The sequence below is a fragment of the Lagopus leucura genome, unplaced genomic scaffold, assembly GCF_019238085.1.
Source record: "Lagopus leucura isolate 7727_CA_CO unplaced genomic scaffold, USGS_WTPT01 Super-Scaffold_100028, whole genome shotgun sequence".
Taxonomy (NCBI): domain Eukaryota; kingdom Metazoa; phylum Chordata; class Aves; order Galliformes; family Phasianidae; genus Lagopus; species Lagopus leucura.
This window is the reverse complement of record NW_024962279.1, coordinates 4,852,308-4,879,223: the sequence shown is the minus strand read 5'-3', so window position 1 is coordinate 4,879,223 and position 26,916 is coordinate 4,852,308. Positions and strand designations below refer to the sequence as shown.

The 26,916-nt window shown below is 42.2% G+C and overlaps 1 protein-coding gene across 2 annotated transcripts; it reads right to left on the bottom strand.

The window, feature by feature from the left end:
* Positions 1-759: 759 nt before the first annotated feature.
* Positions 760-26,916, bottom strand: PPP4R2 (protein phosphatase 4 regulatory subunit 2). Of its 2 annotated transcripts, XM_042880868.1 has the most exons (9): positions 26,837-26,916; positions 26,195-26,276; positions 11,298-11,468; positions 6,701-6,794; positions 5,214-5,251; positions 4,861-4,935; positions 4,279-4,422; positions 3,446-3,708; positions 760-3,060 (listed from the first exon to the last, which is right to left on the bottom strand). In XM_042880868.1, exons 1-9 carry the CDS (start codon positions 26,868-26,870, stop codon positions 2,747-2,749), a joined length of 1,215 nt encoding a protein of 404 aa, XP_042736802.1. In that variant the 5' UTR covers positions 26,871-26,916; the 3' UTR covers positions 760-2,746. The 2 variants fall into 2 exon arrangements, with proteins under 2 accessions (XP_042736802.1, XP_042736803.1); XM_042880869.1 differs by lacking the exons at positions 26,195-26,276; positions 26,837-26,916 and adding an exon at positions 24,344-24,434.

Here is a 26,916-nt window from a genome sequence, read left to right as displayed (position 1 = left end):
GGTGGGTCCCTCGGTGATGTGAGCATGCCTTGCTCACCCCATCCCGCTCCATCACACCTCAGCTGGATCCCCGGGATCCCTTCTCAAGCTTCACAAGGCACAAGCCGTGTTTGGTGGCAGTAGGGGCAGCAGAACCCCAGCGCACATCCCCGCCAGGGGCGTACGGCCGTCGAACCGCCCGAGGCTCAGAACCGACCGCGTCTCAGAGGCAGCTCCGGGGGCAGCGGGGCTGCGGAGTTTCTTCGCTACAGCGACGTTCCAGCAGCTCCCACCTGGGAGCAGTTCCTACAACACGCGTCCAGCACAGACAGCCCCTTTTTTTCAGCGGGCCAGCCTCACTGTGACAGAACCACCGCACGGTGCTGCGGTGCAGGACACGAGCGAGCAGAGCGAGCCGCTCGCCGCCGCGCCTCCCGCGGCTTCCGCGCCCCCTCACAGAGCGGCGACCGTTAGGAGCGTTGGGCGCGTGCCGCCAGGCGGCGCTGCGGCAGAGGCACAGCACGCAGCAGCACAGCGCGGGCAGCTCGCGCACCTCAGGCGTTCGCGCAGCCTGGGGGCGCTGCGCGCTGTTAGAAAGCCGGGAGCACCGCAGGGATCCACGCAGCTGAGGTTTAAACATCAATCCGGCAGAAATCGGAGCTGCTGTAAAGAAGCGACGTGAAGCTCTGACTTCGGTTATACGGAGCGCTGCTGGAGGACGCGCGAGCAGAGCCGTAGCACGGCGCGTGCACGGAAACAAAATTAGCAAGGGGTCAGAGGTGCTTAAAGAACAAGTTTATTGACAATTCCTTCACACATAAACGTCCTAAAAGAAAATGTCAGAGATCTCTAAACTTAGAAATTTTAAAATTTTGTTCTCATTGGCAAAATACACCCCCCGAGAAAGAAAAAAAAAAGAGATGTCACCGCGTTTTTTAAACTAATTGCAACATTTCGGATCAGTCTTTTGATTTTGTCATACACGTCCAACCCTTCAGCACAGTGAATATGAGTCCAGTTTGCCTTCTGATGGAATCTGAAGAGGGTTTTCCTCTCTGCAAGCACCTCCAGAATCCTCTGCCTGCTTACAAACCAACAACGCCAGCGGGGAACAACTGCAACGTTCAGTCTGGGCCAAATTATCCTGGTAGCAACCGCAGCTGAGATTCCTCCTGTGTGACACAGAGCACACCGTGCTGTACAGCAAACCATCAGCATGCAGCTCAGGTCGTTTCTGTACTTCAGGTGTGCGAACTTAAAGCCAAAAAGGGACAATGCTGATAAAAATGTACTCGGATGTTTCGTAACATTTATATTTATTGCTTTATATGAATACTGTATTGAAAGCCCAAGCATTCAGTTTACACACAGAAATTATACAATTATATACCGTTTCACAATGGCAGTGAGCACTCATTACAATCTACAAAAATCTACTTTACAGAAATTTAAAAATCCTAAATATCAAAAAGGTACAGTTGAAGAAAACAGGTATAAATTTGGCAGCCAGTAATTGTGACCGGGAGGTTGCAGCTTGCATGTCTTTAAATATGGGAACTGGAAAATATCGAGAGGAAAGCAGTAGTTGTGCTTTGAGCTGGTTTGAAAAAAAACAACGTAACACTGGCTGTCAAGGTAGCATGTTCAAAAATATTGAGTTCACTTCCAAAATGTTATACAAATCATGGTGAATTCTATGCACATCAGTTATTTAGCTCAGGTACGTAACTACTGCCACACCGTAATTCATCCAACCCAGCGGCATGATCAGATCAATGCCATCTGCATACCTCACAATGACTTGGAGCCTCTGTAATATTCACAATGCTCCAAGGAGCACCAAAAGGGCAAGTACCTGTTCATTCCTCCCGAGATACTTTCTGCTTGTGTCTTCAAACATTTCTCCTACAAAAGTTCAAGCTAATGTTTCGATTACAAGGTTCTCAACATAAAGCACATTTTCTCATAAATAAACGAAATCCTTTCACTCAGGCACCTCAGAAGTATACAAAAGTGTTGTCATTTGAACAGTTCTCTTGGAATGTGTTTACTCTGGTGTTTTCAACAATATTTCCAGGGTTTCATATGGGCCAGATCTTATTTGCCTTTTTTTTTTCCCCCAGAGGCAAAAGACAGTGCCTTGAAAGGTGAACTTAGTCTTCTCCTATAGAAAAAGTATTTGCTGTATTTATCTCTTGTAGAAACAGAAAAATATAACATTTCCCCCTTAGAACAGTGAGGGTACACATACGTGTGCATGCGTGCATATATGAGTGAAATGCAACACATTTTAAACACACAACATAAGGTTTCATAGTGTGTATTCAAATAAAAATCTGGAAACCAGCATGAAACCCCATAAATCACATGTGAAACGTTGAAACTGTAACCAAAATATGAAGTAACTGCTATAGCTGTCAGAAAAAGACGAGACAAAAAGCTTGCTTACATACAACTAGGTGTGGTAATCTCCAAAAAAGTTGTCAAAATTATAATTACCTTCCAGTTTAAAAACTTTTATTCTAAATAAAAAAAACTATACACAAACCACTGATTTGACCAAACGAAAGTTCAGCGGTAAGCAGGACCTGAAGGAGCTGGTATTCACAGTTCTTACCATGTACAACTCTTTCAAGGTTCAATCCAAGAAGTTTATTTTACAACCTGCTTCTTTTGTAAAACTAAAGGTCCACTTTATTACATAAAATTATTTATACAGTGTAAAACCGGAGCCTTATGGAAAATACTGCATCTAAGTGTATTTAAATTAGTCTTGCTCCATAGGTTCATCTGCAACTTCTGTGGCTTCCTCACTGTTTTCCATAGGGGTTTCTGATGAAGATTCTGGAGTTTCACTACCATAGGACCCTAACTCTTCAGTTTCACTGCAGTCAGCTCCGCTACTGACTGATCCACTACTTTCACTGTTGTCTGAATGCAAATCCTTCTCTGCTTGAGACTGATCAGACTCCTCCATTTGATTGTTCTCCTCAGAGGACTCTTCATTCACAGCTGAGGACTCCGTGTCCTTTTCTTGATCTTTTCTGTCTGGACCAGCATTTCTGGGTGACATGAAGGACTCTAGAAATGGTGAAAGGACAATAATTACTACAGCATTTTTAAACAACATTTAATCCTGCTATTTTCCATTCCCAGCTACACCAAGCAAAGTTGCTACAATGCAGAAGAAGTGACAACCCCAGACTTTGAGATGTAAAATATTAGCCGACGTCATCGCAAGAGCCAGGATCAGGTCAAACTGTCCTCATAAAGTACAATTTTGGATTGAACAAGCAGCTTCACTTTATTGGTGCCCCTCTGGATGAAGACGCTTTAAAAAAAGCCACTTTTTCTTGCTTCCCCACATTTCCTTACTTGTCTCCTGATAATGCAGTCTTCTGGAAATGAAGAAAGGAAATCCCAACTTCTTGGAAAATGCACAAAGATAATGAAAAATCTCAGTTACCTTCCTCGTCCTCCTCCGTGCGGTGCTGTCTTGCGCAAGTAGAATCTTTATCCTGAGACGTAGAGGATGTTTCTGTTTCTTCCCCCATGCCTAAAGAAACTTCGCTGGAGGCAGATTGGTTTGGTGCATCCCTGGCTTCCCCTTCTTTGTCGAATTTAAGTCTTTTTACCTCATGCCCTTCCGCTTCTGCAGGATCATCTTCAGAGTGCTTATTTTTTACTGGGCTGCTCTGAGCACCTTCTGAGTCAGATGCTGGTGAGTCACTATAAACAACAAGAGCAGCTGTAGGGTGGTTTTTTGTTTAAGAAAGACATTCTATAGCCTGCCACACTTTTTTTTAGTAGCTATTTCAAATTACACATTCTGCAGGAAAACAGTGAAACTTGCTTCAGGTACTACAAGACAAAACGTCAACATCATCACTCCTGCTTCACCTGATTGTTGATGAAAACAGTGATCACGCTGCTCTGGTTGCTCTACATTCCAGACAGTTCCTACTGGCAGCTTTAATGGCAAGTATTTATGAAATATCACATCCAGTTACACTTTACCATCTTGGTACAAGTATGATAACTGGATTTCTGAACTCTATTAGTATTCACTTTGCATTTTTACTACACGTTCCATACACTATTTGTAAAGATACACTATTTGAAAACTGGAGCCAGTAGTTACTCAGCCCAAAAAACAGGCAGCAAATATTTGAACCCTCCTGCAGATATTCCTTGAATTACAGGTAAGCTGGAAGGCCATTCCCTTTTAAAGTATTTTCAAATGCAAGTGAAAAACAGATGAGAATAACAAAAACTCAAAATGCATTACTCCTCACAAACCTGTGTTTCTTATCTTCTGCTTGCTGCAAATTTGACTCTTTATGTTCCGTGCTGTCCGGCAAACCGTTTGTTGTCATAGGAGCTGACAAAGAAACCTTCGGTCGATTTACTGGTCTGGGAGTTCCAGGACCATTTACGTTTGATCTTTAAAAATAATGACAATAAATGAATTATCAACTACAGGAAGAAAACAGTAACAACCAACCACTCCTTTTATAAAAGGAATTTGTTCCTCATAGGTAGAAAGTAGCTATAAATCAGCTCCTAAAAGATCTGTGGGAGATACAAGGGTGAGGTGGGTGCACTTTCCTATTTTACTCAGTACAATTTCTAAGCCTCCAATGGAAACAGTATCACAAAAACTTTACAGTAAAAAAAAAAAAATTCTAAGCAACAAGGTTACGGAAGTATCAAACAAGAGCAGGGCAGGTATCCCCCCATCCTTCTTCCATCCCTCTGCCAGTATTCCTGCCATGAGGCTCTCTTTGGGCTCAGAATAGGTAAAAACACGAGGGATTTGTGCCAGCTATTTCTGTAACAACCTTGCTGAAAGAATTAACTCGTGATGTTCATTAAACTTACCTCTCAGAGTAACCTGGTGAATTTCCTGGGAACATTACGCCATTCATCCGATTTAAACTACTGGAATTATTTTTCCTTAAACAAATAAAATTAAGAAATCAGAATTAGAATGTTATGAATAAAATAATATTTCCAAACTACTACGTGGTACAGGTAAGCACCTGCAGATCACTACTGCCACTGCCGAACTATTTAGCCTGAAAACCAAACTCTGTGTACTTACTTTTGTATACAACTACTATCAGGAAGAGAAACACATTGCACAGGCACTCATTCTTCTACCTGCTTACATATACTTATGCTATACTTATACAATGCTGAAGTTCCAAGGAACTGAAAAACATCATACTTACTCTGAAGATGGGTACACACAGCTGACAACCATGACATTCTGTAATACACAAAAAACGCGTTAAGTGTTCAGAAGTGGAAACTTCTGCTCTTGACAACAGCCCGGAACTTCAAGGGTTACAGGATTTGGTCAATTGCTGAAGTGCTTTCAAACAAGTTTTCTTCAGAGATAGCAACAGATGGAAAAATCAGAGAAAAACTGTCTTGGCTCCCCCTCTACAAATCAGACCATAATTACATTAAAGGCCAACATATTTGTGAGTGGATTACTGTCAAAGACAACCATGCTAAACCTCAGGCCTCAGTCTTTGTACTTTCTAATTGAAGTGTCCTTGTAAAGCAAAACAAAAAGTTCACAGTGCTGGAAAACTCCTGAATCGCTGAAGAAACTCCGTTTGTCCACACGGGGCCCCACGCTGCCATCCAAGCACCAGCAGCGGGTTTTGGCACTTGCACTGCTGCACTGCTCTGACCCACACAGAAAGGGCAGAAATGATGAGCTGTGTTTTGCTTAGCTACCTCTCTCTCATGAATGGCACTGAAAACTAAATCCATTCTAACACCTGGAAACCTAGCTTAAAAGAGTGTCTAGCTTGTAAGTTTGTCTTCTCTTAATCAACACTCAGAAAAACTACATGTGGCTTTTTTTTTTTATTTTTATTTTTTGCAGTGCCACCTAAATGAACCCAAACTAACCTTAATGAAAGACTGCACAGAACTTGAGGCATTGCTTCACAGAACTCATTTTGGCTGATCACTGCTTTGCAAAATCCATGTTACCATTTATTACTGACCACATTCTTCCACACGTGCAAGGATCTGTCTGACTGTATCCTCTATAACAGTGAAAAAAGGCCCCTTTGAAAGTTAACTCTCGAGAAGTTAAGCTTTCTTTGACTGAGTTTTCTAAGTAGAAACTTAAAGCTGACTTTGCTATCAAGAAAATCCAATGTGGAACCACATTCTGAAAGTCAGATATCTACTTTTGAAAGACCCCAAATTTCAACAAAGATGATGAAATACCATTAAATGACATCTGTGTGCTTTGATGAAGCCACACTGTGTGACATAAAAGGATTTAAAAACCTAGTACAAAAGACACTGTGGAGAAGAGAGGCTTCTTTCTCCTCCATCTAATCTGAATCCAAAAGAGAAAGGAAGTAAGATATAAATATTTCAGCTGATTATTTGATTGCTTTCCGTTCGGACTCAATAGGAAGAGTGGCATTAAGCCCTCAGAAACTACAGCTGGAGTACTCTACACTGATTGGGAAACACAACAGCTACAGTCCTGATACTCAAGCTCTAGCAAGTCGTTCCGCATGTTCTTCTGATGTTAAAACATGCAGAAGTAACTCACACAATTCAGAGCAGCTCCGAGCTGTTCTATGAGCCAGACTGAAACCAACAGACCTTTGGCAGTGATTTACAGTTACTCAAACAGTAATGGTGATGGTTTAGCTGCGTGCTCTCTCAGAAAAATACATACCTTTTCCACACCTCTTAGAAATTTGTCAGTTCCTGTGTAATTCCTCCTAGGATCTGTTAGCAACTCACAGAGTCGCTGAATAGTGAAGGGGATGCTGCAATGAAATAGATTTATAACAATTTAATTTTATTTTAATGAGTATGACTGCAAGGAAGCAACAATATTATTGCTTCCCCCCCTTATGGAGAGGAAAAGAAAAAAAAAAAAAGCCCTGAAATTTGTTATTATTAGCAATATAGGATAAGTCAAAGCCTTATTTCCCTTAATTTCATATACTGAGATATTCTTTTGTGCTCACCATGACAACTCTTAAGTGGTATCCCAAAGAAATCATCCCACAACTCAATCCATTAGAATGATGAAGAGGAAAACATTTAACTTCAGAAATCAGATAATCAACAGTAAAATAGTTGAAGACTGTATTTATTAGATAGAACAGGAAGGGAAGTGATTCAAAACAAATTTGAGTCATACACACTAGATCTAAAAAAAAAAAAATTCTCAACTTGTAGTTTATTTCATGTTTTACAAAATACATTTACAGAAAAAGCACCAAGTGTTGGAATTACTGGAATCATTAAGCTTTAGTCATTACAAACACTACAGTATTTTGCCACAACTGGACAGTACACTTATCTATCAAGGAACATCTCAATAAGAATAATTAGAGTAAGATATACGAGTCTGTAATATCAAGTTTGTACTTTGCTTTCTGACAAGGCTGCACAGTTTCATCTGCTTAGATGAGAAACTGACCTTCAAGTACGCAATGTTTCACACATGTTGACCTGAGATGTCATACACTTTCACTGCAAATTCATATACAACGTCACAATTTAAGCAAGTCTGACTTTTCACAAAGTGATGCAATAAAGATCATTTATGCATTGTTACAGTTGACTATTTCAAGTCTGACATCAACATTTCAAAAATACATCTAAAAGAATATTTGATACAGTGATACTTAAGAACCAGTTCTTCACTGAGAACGACTGATACACCAAATGCAGAGCATCAATACAAATGTGCATACATATACATGCCTATGTATACAGTGCTGTGCTGTTATTTTTTTATAATTCACCTTTTATTTTCTAAAGAACTGAGTACACACAGCATCTTAACCCTGATTTATTAATTAACGCAGTGACTCAAGCTTATTTCATTAGCTAAAAAGCCACATTGTTCAAGATGCACAGATCTGCCACCGGTTGGGTGAAAGCATGTCAGCACAGCTACCATTAATGATACCACAGCACAACTCTCCACCTCAGGCGAGCAGAGTGACCAAGTATGAAGGCTCTAATTACACTGTCCAAACTGCCTGCGCATTGTGCTGCTGAGGAAGTTACAGATTGGAGAACAGAGAGGAGACGTGCTGCAGTGGAACACCTTCAGCCCGAGCTCCAACAGAGCTACCTGAAAGATCAGACTGACCACCACGCTGACCCCGCTAATTAGTTAATAACTTCTATTTACCCTGATTTACACCATACTAACTTATCTTTACTTGACTTCTAGGAATGGGAGATGGTCCAGCTAATGTCTATCAATCAGCTGCAGGTAGTCAGAATGCTGCCAACAAAGCACTGCATCAAACACTGCTGCTGTTCAGCAGCCTCTGGTGGCACAGTAAGCATTCTGACCCCAAGCTCCTCAGGACAGTTTCTGTGCCGTGCTCGCCTTCAACCAACTTCCCAACCCCCCCCACTCAGTCACACAGAGCCATTCACTCCATTTGTTAACTGCTCCACATAGGTACAGCACTAATTGGAACCTACTGTTTCTCATTTTGCCTTTGCGATGACAAGTCTTTAATTAGAGTCTTGCTGAAGTTTTCCAACTGTCCATTCAAATTCAGGTTACTTTAGAGAAACAGCAGAATTTTAAACTATCTTTCATCAACCAAACACACAAAACAACCTGGAGAATCCTGGCCTGGCTCAATGCTATTCAGCTGTACCTAACGTGGCACGTTGGGAACTTTGGGAGTTCAAAGCCATGACACAACTTCTGCATGCTGGTACAGTTCTGGTTACTCGAGAAGTAAGCAAACTCAAGAGTGTGAAGCCCAAAGCTGCACTCCTATTTCACTATATTAGGAGTTCAAATAAAAGCTAAAACCAATTCTGTTTCCTCCTAAACTTTCCATAATAAGCTGAACTTTGTTTACTGAGCAGTAGATGGCACCAAGTGTCACAGTATCATATCCTTTGCGTATAATTTCTTCAACATCTATACATCTTTTTAGCTTGCAAAATCCAAACTAGCTTAACTGCTGGTTAATTATGAATTCTTCCACTCTAAAAAACCCTGTAATTTAAAAATACTTCAGCAGGAACTGACATTGCTGTAGGTCTATACACAAAACTAACGTGACAGCTGTGGGCAGTACGAGCAGTGATCTTTTTCAACGCTTAGAGAGATCACTGGTTCAGTGCACAAACTGCATCAGTGGTCCTGACCTGTCCTCTTTGGGTAACCACACCTATCTTAAAATCCTAAATGCTGTCATTACAGCTAAAATATTCAGTCTTGTTCAAAGTGAAGACCAAATTACGCATGCCATACATTTTAATTATTACTGAGGAAGCATAGAAAGCAGATGAACTGTCTAGAATGCAAGGCACATTAACTCAATTTGTATTACAATTACAAATGTTAATTTTGGGGATGCTATGAAGACTCCCCTGCCATCTAAGGTCTCCAGTGACCTTGGGAACTTTCTGCTTCACCAACAACAGTAAAGAGAGCAGTAACTCTTTCAAGAACTCTTTCCTACTTCAAAGGAATTCTGAAGCACAGCATGAGAATCTGGCTCTAGAAGAGCATCGTACACACAGTGTCAGTGAGATACAGCCAGGTTAAAGCAGCCAGTCTCAGATCACTTTTATGAAATCCTTCTGTCCTGCTTTTAGACTACTAATAAACACATCCTAACAATAAATTCTTATCAAATGGCTTCATTGTCCACCACGGTACCCTGCAATGACATACAGGTCTCAAGATGCTAAGAAGCCTAAATACAGACAACTGCATAAACTGAAATTGGATTCTGTTAAATTTTTGAACGCATATTCATAGCACATGAGACAGATTCTAAACCATATCCTCGCTGCAGGAGCTGCAGTTTTTACTAAATTAACCTACTCCACAATCCTAGTTCCTGAAACACCCTAATTTATTGTTTTCTTCAAGACAGTTAATGTACACAGTTTGCTTCCTCAAAGACTAGATTCACCCAGAAGAACGAGCAAGTCAGACACTCTTCTCAAGTGGTCCAGCAATACAAGAGAACAGCACAGCCAGAGTCAGCTCCACGCCTGGGTCACCCAGAGCTTTGTTTAGTACACTTGGGAACAACAGGAGATAACAGCAGCCCATTCATTAGCATCCTCAGTGTGGGAACATTACAGATTTCGTGGGCAGCGAAGCATTAAGCTGGGGGAGGCAGGAGATAGGCAGACTGACACAGAATGGGTTTACTTCTAAATTGCTTCAGTGCAGTGCAATATGGGGTAGCAGAGAACACGCCGAACTGCGCGCTCTTAAACCCATCTCATATAAGAGCAATTTAAAGCCTTTTGTCTTTGTGAGGGAATCAGACCTGACTTATAAAAGACACTGCAAGTGTATTCATTTGTACGGAAGAATGACAAAAATCATTACCCTAACATCAAACCACAGCACTAAGGATGTGTTAGCAGCACCGCTCAGCTGGAATCTGAGGGTGAGAGAGTGGCAGGTCTTGCAGTGTGCACACTGGCTGACAACTGAGAAGAATGCTGAGCAAGTCTCTCATAAGCAAATACTGAGTCTGAGTCTCACAAGCAGAACGGCTCAACTTACGGCCAAGTACAAAATCCAGTTAAGAAATAAGAGAAACACTACGTAAGCTATTAAAATTACACAGCAAATAAAGACACCCTTGACAAAAAATAAATCAGGAGCTTTATTTAAAATGAAACAATTTCCAGAATTACAAAAGCAACAAAGGGTACACACTTGAAGACACAGTCAGCAATAGATTGAACAGCACAAGTCTCTCAGCCAGTGCTGCCTCCACTATGAATTTGAATCTGGCAGGATGTAACAATTCAAAACCAGGCACACCTTGCCTCCTTGCTGCACCACGTTTATCACAGCGTTAGTTCTTCAAAGCCTACTGAACTGCCACAGGTTTAAGAACTGAACACCCGAAGAATCCGTTCAAACTAAGTATTTCAAAGTACGTTGAAATAAATCTGGCTTTAATTTAAGCTATTTTACCTGCAACATGACAGTAGCACTATGTCCCTCATCGAAGTGTTTGCTAAAAATCTACTGATACACTGCAAAACCTGAGACGGTGAACGTGCTATAGAACGTCATCGTTTTCATTCAAACACCATACTATAAATTACTACTGCCTGTATTATTTTAAAAGCATAGTAAAAGAAAGATGTTATACTGCTATGACATTTCCAAGGTGTACATTTATTTCTGCTCATTGATTCAAGGAAGTGGAATGAACAGTCAGAGACAGAGCAGGATACTTAGGTTAAAAAAGGATCAATTATTTTTCTAATCCTGAATTTAGGCAACAAATATTACATACCCATTAAATCCAGTGACAATTTTCAGGATTCTCTCTTTCATCTCTTCGAAGGGAATATACTCCACATTTGGATTGGGAGGCCCTCTTGGCTCAGGAGCTGAGGTTCTGAAATCATCCATTACTTTCTCCAGTTTGAAAATGAAATAGCCTTTAAATTGAGACCACTGAACCCTGCACAGAACACAAGAATTAAGATATATGCAAGTCAGCCACAAAGCCATGGAAAAAACAGCATAACTTTATGACTGTATAACTAAACTCAGGCCAGTATGAAAACTGCAGGATGGATGAAGCAACTAAGGTAATCTTATTTTGCTTACTAAATTTAAAGCATGATAATTATTTGACAAATTACAGCAAAACACTGTTACAAAAGTTAACAGTCATTAACAACAGGGTAAGCCAGTTCCCCAGCAAAACTACACAAGAACTGTATAGAAATTACACATATTTCACAGCACCACTGGGCCTGCAGTGCAGCCTTAAGCTTTCACTGAACTTGCTGGGAAAGTTTCAAGTCTGGAAACCACGCAGCAATTGTACCCAGCACTCTGTCTTCTGTTACAAAACCCCACGAAAGGCCTTTTGTAGTTGACTGTTCTGCACCTAGGCACCCTCAAAAGCACTCAGTGGAACCTCTTTTTCTCAGAAAAGCAAATACATCATGTATCACTGTTACCACCTCCTCATAAATAACTGAGCAAACCATACCCACAACAGATTACCTGCGAGTATTGATTACCTGCTGCATTCCCACTGGGTTTCATCATTTAAGAATTCTATACGTTCAAGTTTTCAAGAATGAGTTTCTGAACTGCACAACAAACAAGGACTGAAAGTACTGAGAGCCCCTCTGCAGCACAGCCCACACAGCAGCACAGCACTCATTCTGGGCTTCTGACAGCAAACAGTTCGTAACAGCACAGGAAGCAAAATGAAAACAACCCATTCAATTCAGTCACTACTGCTGCACGACAGAATGATCTCCATGATTGTATTCACCGTGCCTTAATTACATGTATTGAACAGAGAAACTTAGCTATGCTTGTGACAATTTGCTGCAACATTTGAAACCCCCTCCCTCTTTTTTCCTAACTTTAAAAGACTACACTCAAACCATAACTCTCAACAACATCTGGCTATGTATCTTTAAAATAACAAACTTGCTTTTGACAAAAAGATCACCTCTAGGAAAGCAGGAAAATTGGGTTTTGTTTTTTACTATTTCCTTCAGTGAAAGTAGTCAAAAATTAGTGTCAAGGCAGAAAAGTTTGTATTCCTGTTTCACCAGACGATGAAAAGGACACGCACAAGTTGGTATCAGCTACTTCTCAACTCGTGAAACTCACATCTCACATGGAGCAAAACAACCAGTTCACAAATGATGGGCAGAAATCTGTTACCAAACACAACCCAAAAATCAAGATGAAAAATGCCTTATCCCAGGGCTTCACAAAGCAATCCATAGCTGCCCTCCAAGTGCTCTCAGTCACCAGCACACATTAGAAGACGAGGCACTTAGCCAGAAACTGTAATGAGAAGAGATCAAGACAGAATTCTGTTTTCAAGGAAAAATGACAGACTCCACGTTGCACACGCTCTGAGAACAACTTCAGCAGTAGCATACAACACCTCCTGAAGAGCTGCACAGTCAGAATGGGAGACACTGAAATGAGCAGTTTGCTAAGTACTTTCCCTACTTAAATCAACACCCAAATGGAAAAAAAAAAAAAAAAACTTTGAAATAGCTTTATGTACAACCTCATTAAGTTTTATATACTAGAAAATAGCTGGCAAACAATTTAAGCTCCGTAAAGAAGCCAAATTGAAGAAATTCCACAGAGAAAACACCATTCATGCATTCTCCTGAGCAAACTTGTTTATAAAAACTTGTTCTTCCCACTCAGCATTGCTCAGAATCAGCCTTTTCTAAATACACACTTACATCTTCCATCCGTGTTCTCACTGCCTGCTGACCTGTGGCTGAACACAAAAGTTCCTCTGAACACTGATCTCTAGAAACTGCCTCAGAAGCAATGCTTTCAAAAATGAGTTTGTCCTGAGATGCTTTGGTCCAATGTATTTGCATTCTACAATAGGAACAGCTTTGCTAAATACTAATATTATGTATACATATATATAATTATATACTTTTTATCTACCTTTAAAGCATGTTCACTACAATGTCTGGGTCATCTTGTTTAATCACATCTGAACAAACACAGCTCCCCTAGGCTAATGAGCCTGCGATTCACATACTCTAAATCTTAAGAAGGCATTTCTGCTTAAAGGAGTCCTCCTGCTTCCCTCCCACCAACTCCTGCCCCATCCCTCCCTTATGTTAGCCTAAATGTTTTGCTCAGATACACAGAAAATTAGAGAGAAAGACAACAAAACCTGATTATAATAAAAAAGCACCCAGCCAGGAAAGAAGTCCCCAGAAGCAGGAAGGAATGAAGCAATCACAGCATGCTTCCCCAACTGCAGCTTGAACAGCTGCACGTATCCAAGCAGAATCACACATCACAAACTCTCCCAAGACAAATGTGAATGTTGATATTATACACCTAAAATTTTAAAGTGAAGAAAGAAAGTTTAATAGTCAAGTCACAAATGAAAGCATAGAAATTAACAGAGTGCACCAGCCTAGTCTGCCTTTGTGAATTACACAGATGACACCACGTCCCAGCTTTGGGACTAATTATGCTAGGAGGTATTCACAGATTTTTTTAGTACTGTACCATCGCACCTGATTGAACAGACAACTGAAAATCAGAAGAAAGATCTGAGTGTATTTACATGTAATTAAAGAGCAAGCATGAGAACGGGCTGGGGAAATGAACTGGATCCAGAAGATACAAAGTGAGCACAGAGTTGAAATAAAGTGCAACAAAATACCCAATGAAAGAAACAAAAAATACATTTAAAATGCCCTTCTACTTCCAGAACAAAATCCCAGGGTGGAAGCAGTTCTGTGAAGGACGTAAATTTAAGCCCTGTGAAGAAAGGCACAAAGGAGTACAGTGCAACTCCACAGTTACACCAATACCACAAAAATGTACTTTGCCATTGAGAGTGGGGAGGCACAAAAGATCTCCACTGCACAGAGGAGTTTAAAAAAAAAGACAGCTTCACAGCAGCTGAGCTGAAACAAGAGCTAGCACAACCTTCATTAATGCTGTTCTCCAATAAAAGCAAACCATTTCATACCTGTACTTCACCTGAGTGCTTGTCTGATGGAAGTAATTCACTGCTACCCATCAACCAGCCTGAGAAACTCACCAGTTCCTCTTTCATAAATAGCACTCCTCAAGAAGGGACAAAGGTGACCTTTGGCAGAAAGTTCACATAATCTCATGCTGTTTTTACTTAGAAGAGTTACAAACTAAAAGCCAGCTCTTTCCAAGATTGCTTCTCTGACGTGATTTGCACAGAAGTCATCTTTCCAAAAACACACAGCAAAAACAGAATGCATTTTAGATGGATATAATTTAATCCTATCACTCCCACATCTCTGGGAAGGAGGAAAAGAAAGCAGCTGATAGGCAGAAGCACTTTCCCTAACTCCCTTATCTCTTGCTTACTTTACATATTTGTACTGATGAAACTGAGAAGGCAGCTTTGTCCCTTACTGCACTGCTTACCGGGAGAGAGAGCCCCCATCGACAGCTTGCACTATTACGACTCACTCGTATGGCACAGAGTTAACTCCTGTTTTCCTCCTACCACCCAAAATCGATCCTACTGCCCTCCAGCAAGCTCTGCAGGAGGCAGGAAATTTCAACAAGAGCAAAAAGCCAACGCTGTTTAGCAAAGCAGCTCAGGAAAGATTTGGCAAAAATTAAAAAGCAAACATTCAGTAATTGTGAAAGGCTACTGGGGAAACAAACCCAGAAGATCACAGGAAAACACACCAGCTTTCAGAGAACTAGATCAAGTAAAGGAAACCAGGCAGAAGCTGCAACCCTCCTGCCCCTCTCACCCCAACACAGGTCCTTTCCAACTGTTCTCTAGAAAAGCATCCACGTTGAACAAACACACTGCAGCAGTATTTCTCCATGTATTTAGCACTTCTTTCCAAAACACAGTGATCCCTAAACTCACTAAATGACTAAATGAGTTGTATATTAAATGTAGTCTGGAGTACCAGCACACCTGAAAGTGCAGAACTACAGTAAGTTATGTAGCTCCTTTCCCAGCACCTGTTTGCAAGTATCAGATACAACAGTGAGCTTCCACACGTGGTTTACATGTTCACTCCAAATAAACTAAGCAACTTTAATTTACAAACCTCAATAAGACACGTGGAAGGTAAGTCAGGACGACACCTAACATTAACTGAAGAACAGGAGGAGTAATTCAGTATGCCTGAAACAGGACTACCTCCTGAAATGGAAGTACTGCAATTGGAATTGCTTCACAGATTACAGGTGTAATTAATAACAACATTATATGGGAAGGACATTAAGCTTCTAGAGACTTAACTATGTACTTAAAGCATTAGGAGTCCCAGTGGGATGTCTGCCTTCAGATTTCACAGTGTTTAAGTTCATTACAAAATCACTTGGTTTAAATTTTAAGAGGATGCCATCTGTTTTGGATAGATACTATATGCCAGAAATAACATAATACAAGGAAGGAACCAAGAAAAGATACTGAACAAGACCGTGAAAGAAACATCAGAATGTAGCATGAGGCAGAAGCATGGGGTGCCTCCCTTCCCACCCTTCTAATGCCACTGCTGCCTGGCAAGCAGAAATCAAAAATAAAATAAAGACTGCAGCAAATGGTGAACTTTGGATGCACACAAACACTTAATGTGCAGCTTAACTGATTTTAACGTGAAGTCCCCAAGACACAGAATGAAAGAACCTGTGGACAGTCACAGACACGAGACTGTCACATTAGCTTCCCCCAGTTACTGCTTATCTACATTACATTCCCACAGAGTTCCTCGTAGGAAACAGGTGCTTTTGTTTGTTTTCTTTTAAGTGAAATGATTTGTCAACTTTGTTTCCTTCTTCTACACCTTCCTCTAGAGCTCATGCAAGATAAGATATGCTGTAAAATGTAATCTCTCCAAGCTGTAAGAAGTAAAATTAAGTTTTCACCCAAGATGATTCCTTTTCTATTCTGATCCCCCAGTGAGATCTCCAAAACCATCTGAGAAGTCAAAAGACACAGAAAATGAAGTGCACCCAGCAACCACACATCCCATTCGAACCCCAGTGCAAGTGCTACACTTCCCAGAGCGCTCTTCACAGCCTCGAGGCAACATGCAGCCAAACTGGAACGAACACTGAGGACCAGAGGGAGTATGGCAGCTCTCCAACCAAAGGCACAGGACATACAGAACTTCCCCTAGGCCTGAGATACCTCAGGGCAATCCCCTTCCCCCAGTCTGTGGAACTGATGGACTGCAGTCCTCCGGGTGAGCAGAGACTGAGGCCACTCTTCCTCACTCATCTCCACTGTCGGTGATTACTGCCCTCTCAGATGGGAGGCGCTGCCCCACCACATCCTGACCCTACAGCTGGCATCTGCACCTACAGGGAAAGTCTGCTCTGCTGCCCCTACACCCTGCTCAGATCCCACAGGCACACATAGCAGGTAGCTATTCTAACCACAGTCATAATGCTAAGATAAGGAATCAGATGTGTGATAATAGAGAGCAAAGCCGTTCATTGAAGCAGCTGTCCTTACATATCAGAAAAATGAACATCTTCACTTTAGCTTCAAATTCACTCAAGTTTAGACTTTTCTACTTCCCACGTTACAGCTTACAGCTCACCACTGTTATGCAATTAACCATAGTCCCATCATTCTGCATGCTGCTATTTTCACCAACACAATGCAGATTAAATTCCAAACAGTGACACTAGATTTACACACCAGATTTTCACACCAGAATTCCCTGTGCATCAGTGAAGTTTCTTAAATACCTCTGGCAAGCAGACAAACTCTCAAACCTAACAGTACAACTAAAGCCACAAGCAAATGCTACATTATTTTTCAGCATTTGTGAAGGTGCAATTAAGCTGTAGGTGAGAGCACTGCGAATTTGCTGTGACGCTGCAAAGCAGCACTGCTCCTCCTGGGGGAGGAGTTAGTTAGTCCTCTTAGTATCTCCGTATCTCCACCTGCTAACTCAGGTAACATTGAAGCGCTCTCAAATTATCTTCAGTAGGAATTGCCCTCATTTTACCTTTCATTTTAATTAAACACATCAAAAAGTTCAAAAGAGGAAAAACTGCCATCTCCTGCAAGCACAGAAGGCATATTTCCATTTTCATTCACTGATTACTGTCAGCCCAAATGAAACCTTTGAACCCCCCCCCTTTTTTTTTTTTTCTTTTTTTTTTCTTTTCCTTTTTACAAGCACAACAAGCTCACCCCAGAACTGCTGGAACTGCAATACATCAGAGATCCACCTCCTACAGCAGTATGACTGGTCACCTCTCTACTACTTGCAAATTACTGCTGCTATCACCAGGAACAACAAAGACCAAAACTTAGCTATGGAAACAGACAGCTGATGAAGAAGAAATACCTGTAATCATACAGGGACTAATTCTGATCTCTCCTGATAAACATTCAGCTGACTCCAACAGAACACAGCTGTTACACAGAACGGAAAGGGCATGCGCTGGGACTCAGAATTTCTCAAGGAGGATTACTTCTTAATATATTCATCTAGAAACAAAATCAAGCACATTACATTTCATTTTCTTTTATTTTAAAGGCAAAAACTGCCCACAGAATGAAAAAGGACAAAACTTTAATTGACTCTTCATTCAGAAATTGAATTTCTTATAGCAGAGATGAAAGCGATGCACCAAAGCAATGGAAAGTCTTCAAAACATCCACAAACCACAGGCAGCTGCTGTCTATAAAGATAAAAGGAGGTGATATTTTCATTACATCTCCCCTTTCATTTGAAAACTTCAGTTTTCTTTGGCTCATAAAAATGAAATGGTGTGTTTACTAAACCATGCCACTGACTGTGCTTCTGCGCTGCGCCAATTCTTATCTTACTTTCATTTCTTCCTCACACGATGTCCATTACACACACATCCAGACATTTACTCTGAATCTCAGGTTCTAGTACAAGGAGAACAATCATCTCAGATGGCGAGGTTAAAAGAAAGAAGTTTGTAGGTGGGGGTGGTGCCTGACTTCTCACTCTGAGTTACAGTCATATGAGCCCCAGAATGCTTCCACTCAACTGCACAGATGAACACGGCTGCATCTGAGTAGCACTGGCCAAAAAGACCAGCAGTAGCAGGCAGCCATCACCTCTGTGCCAAAATACCTCCTGAGAATCACCCATGCAACAGTCCAGATCTGCCTTAATTGGGCATTTTGTATAAATTTAGCCAACCGTACTCATTTCAACTCTAACAATTCTCTAGATTCTTCCTCACTTCTTTTATTTCAAACCTAATTTCACTGAAGATTAAGGATGTCTAAGGCAGGCTTCAAGAGTGATGCTATGCATTGTGCATTTGAGATTCTGCAGGAAATCCATAGCACAATTCAGAGGCATCTCATACAACAGATATTCTGCAGAAAAAAAATCCTTCATGCAAAGGCACAATCACAGTACTCTAGAGTTGATGCATCAAATACAGAAACACAGAATGGATTATTCTTTCTCAATAAACTTGTGCAGCATAAGTCTGGGAGCCAACTTAAAGAACATTAAAGTATTAAAGAACAACTACCTGGTGTAGGGAACCTGCTTTGGCAGGGGGGTTGGACTCGATGATCTCTGGAGGTCCCTTCCAACCCCTACAATTCTGTGATTCTGTGAACCACTGTGCACTTTAAAGTCTGCCTGAATTTGCACATAAAATGACCATCTCTATAGGAACGGCCTCACTAGTGAAATCATTCTGAGTAATACAAATATATATGCAATTAGCAAAGCAGTAAATATTCGACGCTTTCACACAGAAGCTGAACTCCACATACTGAATAACAGAGGGCACTGAATTTCTTCCAGGTTTCACAGGTTTGCATAAAATAAGCAAACAAGCAATGACAACTGCTCTAAAACTGCTCTAACTCTGCAGCTACCATGTGAAACGAGCAGAGTGCAGCCAGCAGTAACCCGTGGGTCTCAAGAGCTGTAGGTCACACTGAGATCACACTGCCAAATCTTTACTGTGTTGAGCTGTGAAAACAGATAAAGGAAGAGGCATCCCATATGACTACTCTGTTGAATTTACTCTGCACTGTGTACAGCACTTGTCAGCTCACACACAGTCCCACAAATACACAGATTTCACTCAGATCTGAAAACAGTAAGTGAACAGCACTTCTGTTACTAATTCCTTCCAAAATTGGGAACAAAATCCACCCAAATGATGGCAGTTCAGTCCTCATACACTAAACCTGGGTTGAGACAGGGCACCCCATCCCAGTATGACTTGATAAACGAGCTTTAGGTGTTTCTGTATCATCATACTCCCCCACCAGTTATGAGCCAAGCCTCATCAGCTTTAGTTATCTTTCCAAATCACTGCTCTACTACTTTTGCATCCCAGCTACCACTGAAATCTTGTAGCTGTTCTCAAGAAGAGAGACCTGCCAGACACATCAGCCTGTGAAAAAGCAGTATGAGCCTTGTTTGTCCACAAAGCAGACAAACCACTCCCTACCAAAACAACCAGACTTCACTTCCCTATCTCTTAAATGTTCCATTGCTTTGTCTCCCTCTCACTGCGTGTGCCACAAGGAACAAACCTTCCCAAAATCTGCAGGCAGGAACACAAGGCTCAACTGATGAGCAAGTCTATCAACTACACAACCAAAGCAAAACCAGACATCCTAGTTTCTACAAAGGACAATATGAGGCAGAACAATATCCAACCTTCTGAAAAGTACTTAAATAATAAGGATCAAAGTTATCAAAGAACAGCAGAGTTGAGGCCCACTAGAAAACTGGGCAGACAAATAAGGAATGTAGAAGAACAGCTTCATGAAGGACATCAACAAAGGAAAATTAAAGATAATGCTCAAAAGCACATGCAAGAACACTAACTGGTATAAATTAACAGTGGGGTGGTTTTCAGCACTAAGTAATGGTGAACTACCTGCAAAGAGACTTACACAAAGCCTGCTCCTAAGGATGTGTATATGTAACATAGATGCACACAGCAGCAGGGAAGAAAGGTGCAAATGAAAACCTGCATGCACATTGGTACATTTGTACATACAGCAGTCTGGTCACTGGGAAAAATTAGCACAACTATTGGGATCTTGCCTTTTGTTTTCCTTTCATGTGTGAGATGCAAGTTTGCTAGGATCAGTTCACTAAGCAAACCTGACACTGGCAGTTTGACCTTTATACTACAAATCCCCCCGCTCCCAACAGCTATGCAGTGACAACACATCAAAATAAAGCAGTACAGTAGCATGCATTTCCCATGGAGCAAGTGATTTCATCAACACCTCCATGACCTCTCTGGAGTACCACAACTGCACCCTTGCTACGTACGCCATTTTTACAACACAGACACATTTAGCTCCTTGTTCCTCATCTTTCAGTAAGATAAGCTCGCTGTTTAAACAGTTTCCTGTCCTTTGGAGGCAAGAGTGGATTCTGAGACAGAAAACACAGTATGGGTGGAATTAGAGTTCATGGGGAATAACAATAGGAAACAATGCAAGGAAGTTTACTCACATTTCTCTAGGTTCGCTTACCAGCATGGAAGCAGAAGAGGCCTATACCAACAAAAACATGCAGCTTTCTTTCAGAAAATACTAACTCATGGCAGGAATTGAGAACTGTTTTATTTCATTTTAAAACCTTCCTGAAGAATTGCATTCCCCCAGCAGTTTTAAACATTTCAAGAAAATGATTCTCTTCTAAATAAGATCAAAAAAAGCTGACATACACACGGCAAGCAATAAAACGACAGTCAAATGAAACCCAAAAACCCTTATAGAAAAATCAGACAAATTTAAGCACGATCGGTGGACTAAAAGTCATACAGCTATAAACATTTATATATTTGAAACAAATCACTGCACAAAAGGTCAGAACACATCATTAAAACACTGAAGGTAAGAACAGGAATTTATTCCTGGATGCCTTCATTGCTACCATCTCCAATCTTTTCTGCAGGTAGCAAACTACTTCAGTGCTTTAACATAAAAGCTGAGCTGATACAAGTTGAAGAACTGCTCCAAAAGCCTGGTAGGAAAACACATTTACTGCCACACTGGGTACATGAAACAGTATGAAATGGCAGAAAAGGCTTTTTGCTGTTATCTCTGAAAGAACTATGGTTATATAACTCACATTTACAGTTATGTAATTTAGCAACAGCAAACCATGCCTGATCTACCTGACTGACTTCAGTGATGCAATGACCAACTCTGCAGCCGAGCAAACAGTTTAATTGGACTTCAGCAACACACGCAGCACAGCCTCCCACCATATCTTTCTAAGTTATATCTACAGACTCACAGGACACCAGCCCTCCCCACTAGTGGTCAGTGGTGTTATACTGATGGAAGCAGCTCATAGGAAGAAGAGCATGAATGTCATTTGAAGGGAGCTCAGAGACTGGAGCAGTGGGTCAGCAGGAACATCACGAAATTCAACAGAACCTCATACAAAATCCTGCAGCTAGACTGGAGCGAGCCCATGCAAGAGCCAAGGTTAGGAACCAGCAAGGTAACTTCTCTACAGAAAAGGATCCTGGTGCCCTGGACAGCAAGATGAACATCAGCCACGTGGCCCTGCAGTGAATGACAGCTGCCACCTGCACATCAGGTGTGTTTCAGCACTACCAGCAATGTTACCCCCTGCCTGGCATCAACACGTCTCCCACTGCTACACTACATCCAGAAGTTGTGCAAAAAAAGAGCAGAAAACATGCAAGAAACAGAAGGCCACTAAGATGGTAACAGCTGCAGCACGCGGCCTATGGGGAAGACTGTGGAAGCCTGTCTTCTGGGAGACAGAAAGCTCAAAAGAATTTAACCACTGTCTTCCACCACTGAAGGTGTAATTGTGTAAGGACAAGATGGAAACTGGCTCCATCCAGGATGGCTCAAATGAAGGGTAAAAGGCAGTGGACCCAAATTACTCCAAGGAAATTCTAACTGGTTGCAAAGAAAGCAGTTTCTCAGTGTGCACAGTTATGCAGTGACAGTGATGCAACAAAAGCTTAGGGAAGCACCATGAGACACTTCTGTAAGAAAACAAAACCTGAGAAGCCTTGGCCTAACTTCAGAGTTAGCTGTAGTTAGCACTGGGTCAGACTGGATGGCATCCAGAACTCCTTCCCAGCTTGTATGATCCTGTGGTGACACTAAAGATGTCCCCATCTGCTCTACAATCATGTGTATTAAGCTTGACCCAAGAAACTTTGCAGAACTGCATTTAAGTCAGTCCTCAAGGAAACTTCAACATTCAAGCTCAGAGGAGGTGCAAATTTATATTTCAGGTCTTCCAGGGAAACTAAGTGGAAATAATCTGACTACACAAAGAAATGGAATATGTTTTAATGGCTCTTTATACTGTATTCAGAGCAAGAACTGGTACAATAACATGACACCCTGACCAGGCCAGCACTCTCTGCATAAGCCTAGGGCTATTTTAGTTTACCATTTCTGCACATATTTTGTATTTTTCCAGATTTTGGTGCCACTTATTTCTGCATTTCTTCATTGTCAGGAAGGAGCTGTATTGTAGCTTGCATTGTAGCAAGACATTAAAACTGTGCTTTTTAAGTTGCCTGCCCCGAGGGCAGGGGAAGCACAGAAAGAACTAACAAATGAATTTTTTATCTCATTTGTTTTCCACGTTTTATCTTCAACTTTAGAACCAAAGGAAAATTCCAGCAAGAAGCAAATTCTTTCTGAAATACCCAAATAAATGATTTAGAAACATTTTTGCTACTGAAGGGCAGTGAGTTCACATCCAGGAAAATTTCCAAAAGGTAAGAAAAGCATTTTAAAGACAAGACAATAGCAAGTTATTTTCATTTCATGCATCTGCCTTCTAGAATCACAGTGCCATGCATTGTTTTCTACCATTCTTAAAGCTGTTTCTGCTTTAAAAAAGAAAGATTTCTTTAAAAAAATAATAATAACAAAAACAGAGAAGGATTTTAAAAGAAGTCTTTTAGACCATGAAGTATTAAGAATAACAAACGTCACCTATTCACTCTCCCCAGCTTTTCAAGCCGTGCTGATCTTCTACATCCTATAGAAGAACACGCTGTAACGATGCTCCTGGCTAACCTTGGCCTCACCAAGGAAACTCCACATTAATATCTTTGTGAAGCCAAGTCAATGTAGGAATACAACTCCTTTGGAAACAAAAAATATTCCTACGACTTCACACAAGATTAAAAAGGGTTGAACCATAAACTTTATATTTCACCTAAGACTACGTCTTACCACAGCAACCATAAAGAAACAAAACCATTCCAAAGTAATCAAGCAATCAATTCTCTGATTCTGTTCACATATAATAAAAGAAGTTCAGACTGACTCTCGTAAGTGCAGCTCATAATCTTAGGAACAATCAAGTGAATGGCTAACCTTGCACAAGAAAACAATCTCAAGCTTCAAATGGATGAAGTTAACACCATGGTTTCACAATGAGGCTTTTCCATGAGGCACTGATAACATAACTTAGGTTACACTACCAACATAACTAAATTCAGCAACATTTTTATTTCAGAACAAGGCATTTTATTACTGAAGACACTCTGGACAGCCTTACACAGCTGCAGTGCTGCTTTGCACAACCCATCCTCTGTCCCTGCCTCTGATCCCCCCAGTTGTGCTGCCCTGTGCCATTCCCACTGACCTGGACAAAACAGGGTGTACCAATGAGCACTTTCTTGTTAGAAACATGACTGCCAAGAGGAAAGTTACAACTGCCAGCAGTTCCCTGCTTCAGGTTTCCATGCAGCCATATAAACAGTTGAACAAGCACAAGTGAAACAGTGACACAAGGGCTGTGTTAGCCAAGTAAGCTGCCAAAAGAAACAAGGGTGAAATTACAGCTTAGCCTATACCTGCGTGTGCCTGCTCCCAGTTCTCTGGGATGAATAAGGGCACTGAAACCAACAGAGGCAGGGAGGTACTCCATGGCTTACAGGAGACCATGCTTCCAACCTGGAAGGCAAGTGATACATGCCATGATCATGCTGCTATGAGAACCCTGAAAAAATAATTTACTTTACTAACACCACTACCAAGTAATTTGTTGCTTGTGTTCTCGCAAGAACTGCTACAATAACGTCTGGAAGAGGTATGCAGAGCAAAAGGAAGAACACTGCATTTTAACCCAGGACAGAAGAGAAGCCGCAGCCGTCAGCGCAAGTTACGAAGCAGAGAGAACCTTCCCAACCACAATATTACACTATTAGAAACAGCAACTCAAAGAAAACCACATCAGGTTTCACTTGTCCCTGTTTGCCTCACACACTCACACAGGTACTTTGTGGTACTCCAGGAACAGGCTGTGAACAGCAAAACCCACGTACTTCCATAAGCCTGCAAATTGTGCCATTGTCCTACTTAACCATGTTTGTTTTATTTCTAAAACTGATCTCTGAACTTTGAAACAATCTTAATAAATGTTACTACAGGGCTATGTTTCATAACCTTCATCCCAAACAACGCATTTCTTACTGTTTGAGATATCTATTAAATTATTTTTGCATGGAATGAATTAAAGAATATTCAACTCACTTCAAATTGATATTTAGTAGGTTATATATGATTCTTAGAAACACACTAAGGCTCTTTACGTGGATGACCATCATGAAATTTTAACTTTCACCCAATTCCTCCCTATATTTAGATGCATATCAGTGAAAACAGAGCATATTAAAAAAAAAAAAAAAAAAAAAATGATATAACTGAAAGGTTTGAAAATACTGAAAAAATGCTACAGGTCAGGAAAAAAACAAACAAGTAAAAAAACTGAATACACAAAAGGTCAAAGCATGAGGTGCCTGATGGCTCTCATTCAGGTTAAGGCAACGGCTTTTAATAATTTTTAGAAAAATCTATTACACAGAGCCAGGAAGCACAGCCGTAAGCCTATGCTGAAAGAAGTGCTGTCCCAGGGCATCGGGCATCACAGCCACGTATGTCTGCCTTCTATTCAAAACCAAAGTACATTTCATAACTTGCTTTTCCTTCAAAACCACTGGTTCCACTAGGAAGAGAGGGGAAAAAAAAAGAAAAAAAGAAATAAAAAGAAAACAAAAGAACAATCTCCCGCGGGTCGGGGAAGCTGGGAGCCAGAACAAAGCGCGGCGCCGGCAGGGCACGCCGCAGCCCGGCACTAGGCCTCGCAAACAAGGAGCCCGGCTGCCACAAAGTGAGCCACACGCAGGCGCGCGCGCGCAGACAAGCCTTCCCGCTTCCTGCCAAATACAGAGCACAGCGGAAGTCACCCCGCGCAGCCCGGCCCGGCCCTGCAGCGGGGTCACCCGGAGCCGCGGGCGGCGAAGCTGGGCCTGGGCTGTCCCTGCGAGGCGCCCTCCGGGGCGCAAGGCCTGCCTGAGGCACAACCCGGCGCCGTCGTGTGCAGCGTCGGTACGAGCTGCGGGTATTACAGAGGTTTGCCACAGGCAACACTGAGCAAAACTTTCCATTAAAAGAAATAAAATAAACGTCACCTAAACTGTAGAAAGAGCAACAGGTTTCCTGTGCTGGGCAGGGTCGGTATCGTCTGGGAGACACCTCTGACACTGTGTGAGAAGAGGCTCCTTATCTGATAAAACTCTCTACCAGCAAAGAGAACAAATCCACCCGGAGTCAGCGCACACCGAGGAGAGCTCGCTCAGCCCAGGACAGCAGCCAACGACCGACAGAGCTCCAAAGCGCCCCGGGCCGCAGCCGGCCCCACTTACATGGTCTCCCCTGTCTTGGCAACATGGCAGAGGAACTGGTCTAGGATCGGGCACACCTCCTTCTTCCCCCTCTTCTCAAAATCTGTCGGCATGAGGACGGCACAAGAAGAACGGAAACAGAAAAGAGACAAAAAAAAATGTATTAAAAATCGTAACCAGCGTTTTTGAACTATCAGCACGACTCCCTCAGAAACATCTGCCCGCTCCAACAACGCCTCAGCTGATCCTAACAGCTCCTCCAACTTTCCAGCCCTAGGAATCGCCAAGATATTTTCCCGTGGAGAAACGCGCGCACCTGGGCGGCAAAAGTTGGTGCGCGACTTCTGAGGAGCGGCGGCCGGGGCCGCTTCCCAGCTCGGGGCCGGGACGGGCCAACCTGCAGCGGCCGGGACGGGGCGAGCCGAGGCGGAGAAGGGCGAGGGAGCGCCGGGAGGAGCGCCGGCCGAGGGCAGCCCGGGGGCTGCGGGCCCAGGCTCGGCCCTCCCCGTCCCTACAGCGAACCCCCGGCCGCCGCCACCCACGGGACCCCGCGCCCCCACACGAAGGAGGCGCGCTCACCCCCGGCCCCGCGCCTGGCGGCCCCACACCTCCCCTCAGCGCGGGGACACCCCTCCCCGCCCCCCGCCGCTCGCCCCGCACCACCTTTCAGCGCCTCCTGCAGCCTCTCGACGTCCATGATCCGCGCCCGCGTCCCCCCGCCGCCCTTCGCGCCGCTCCCCTCC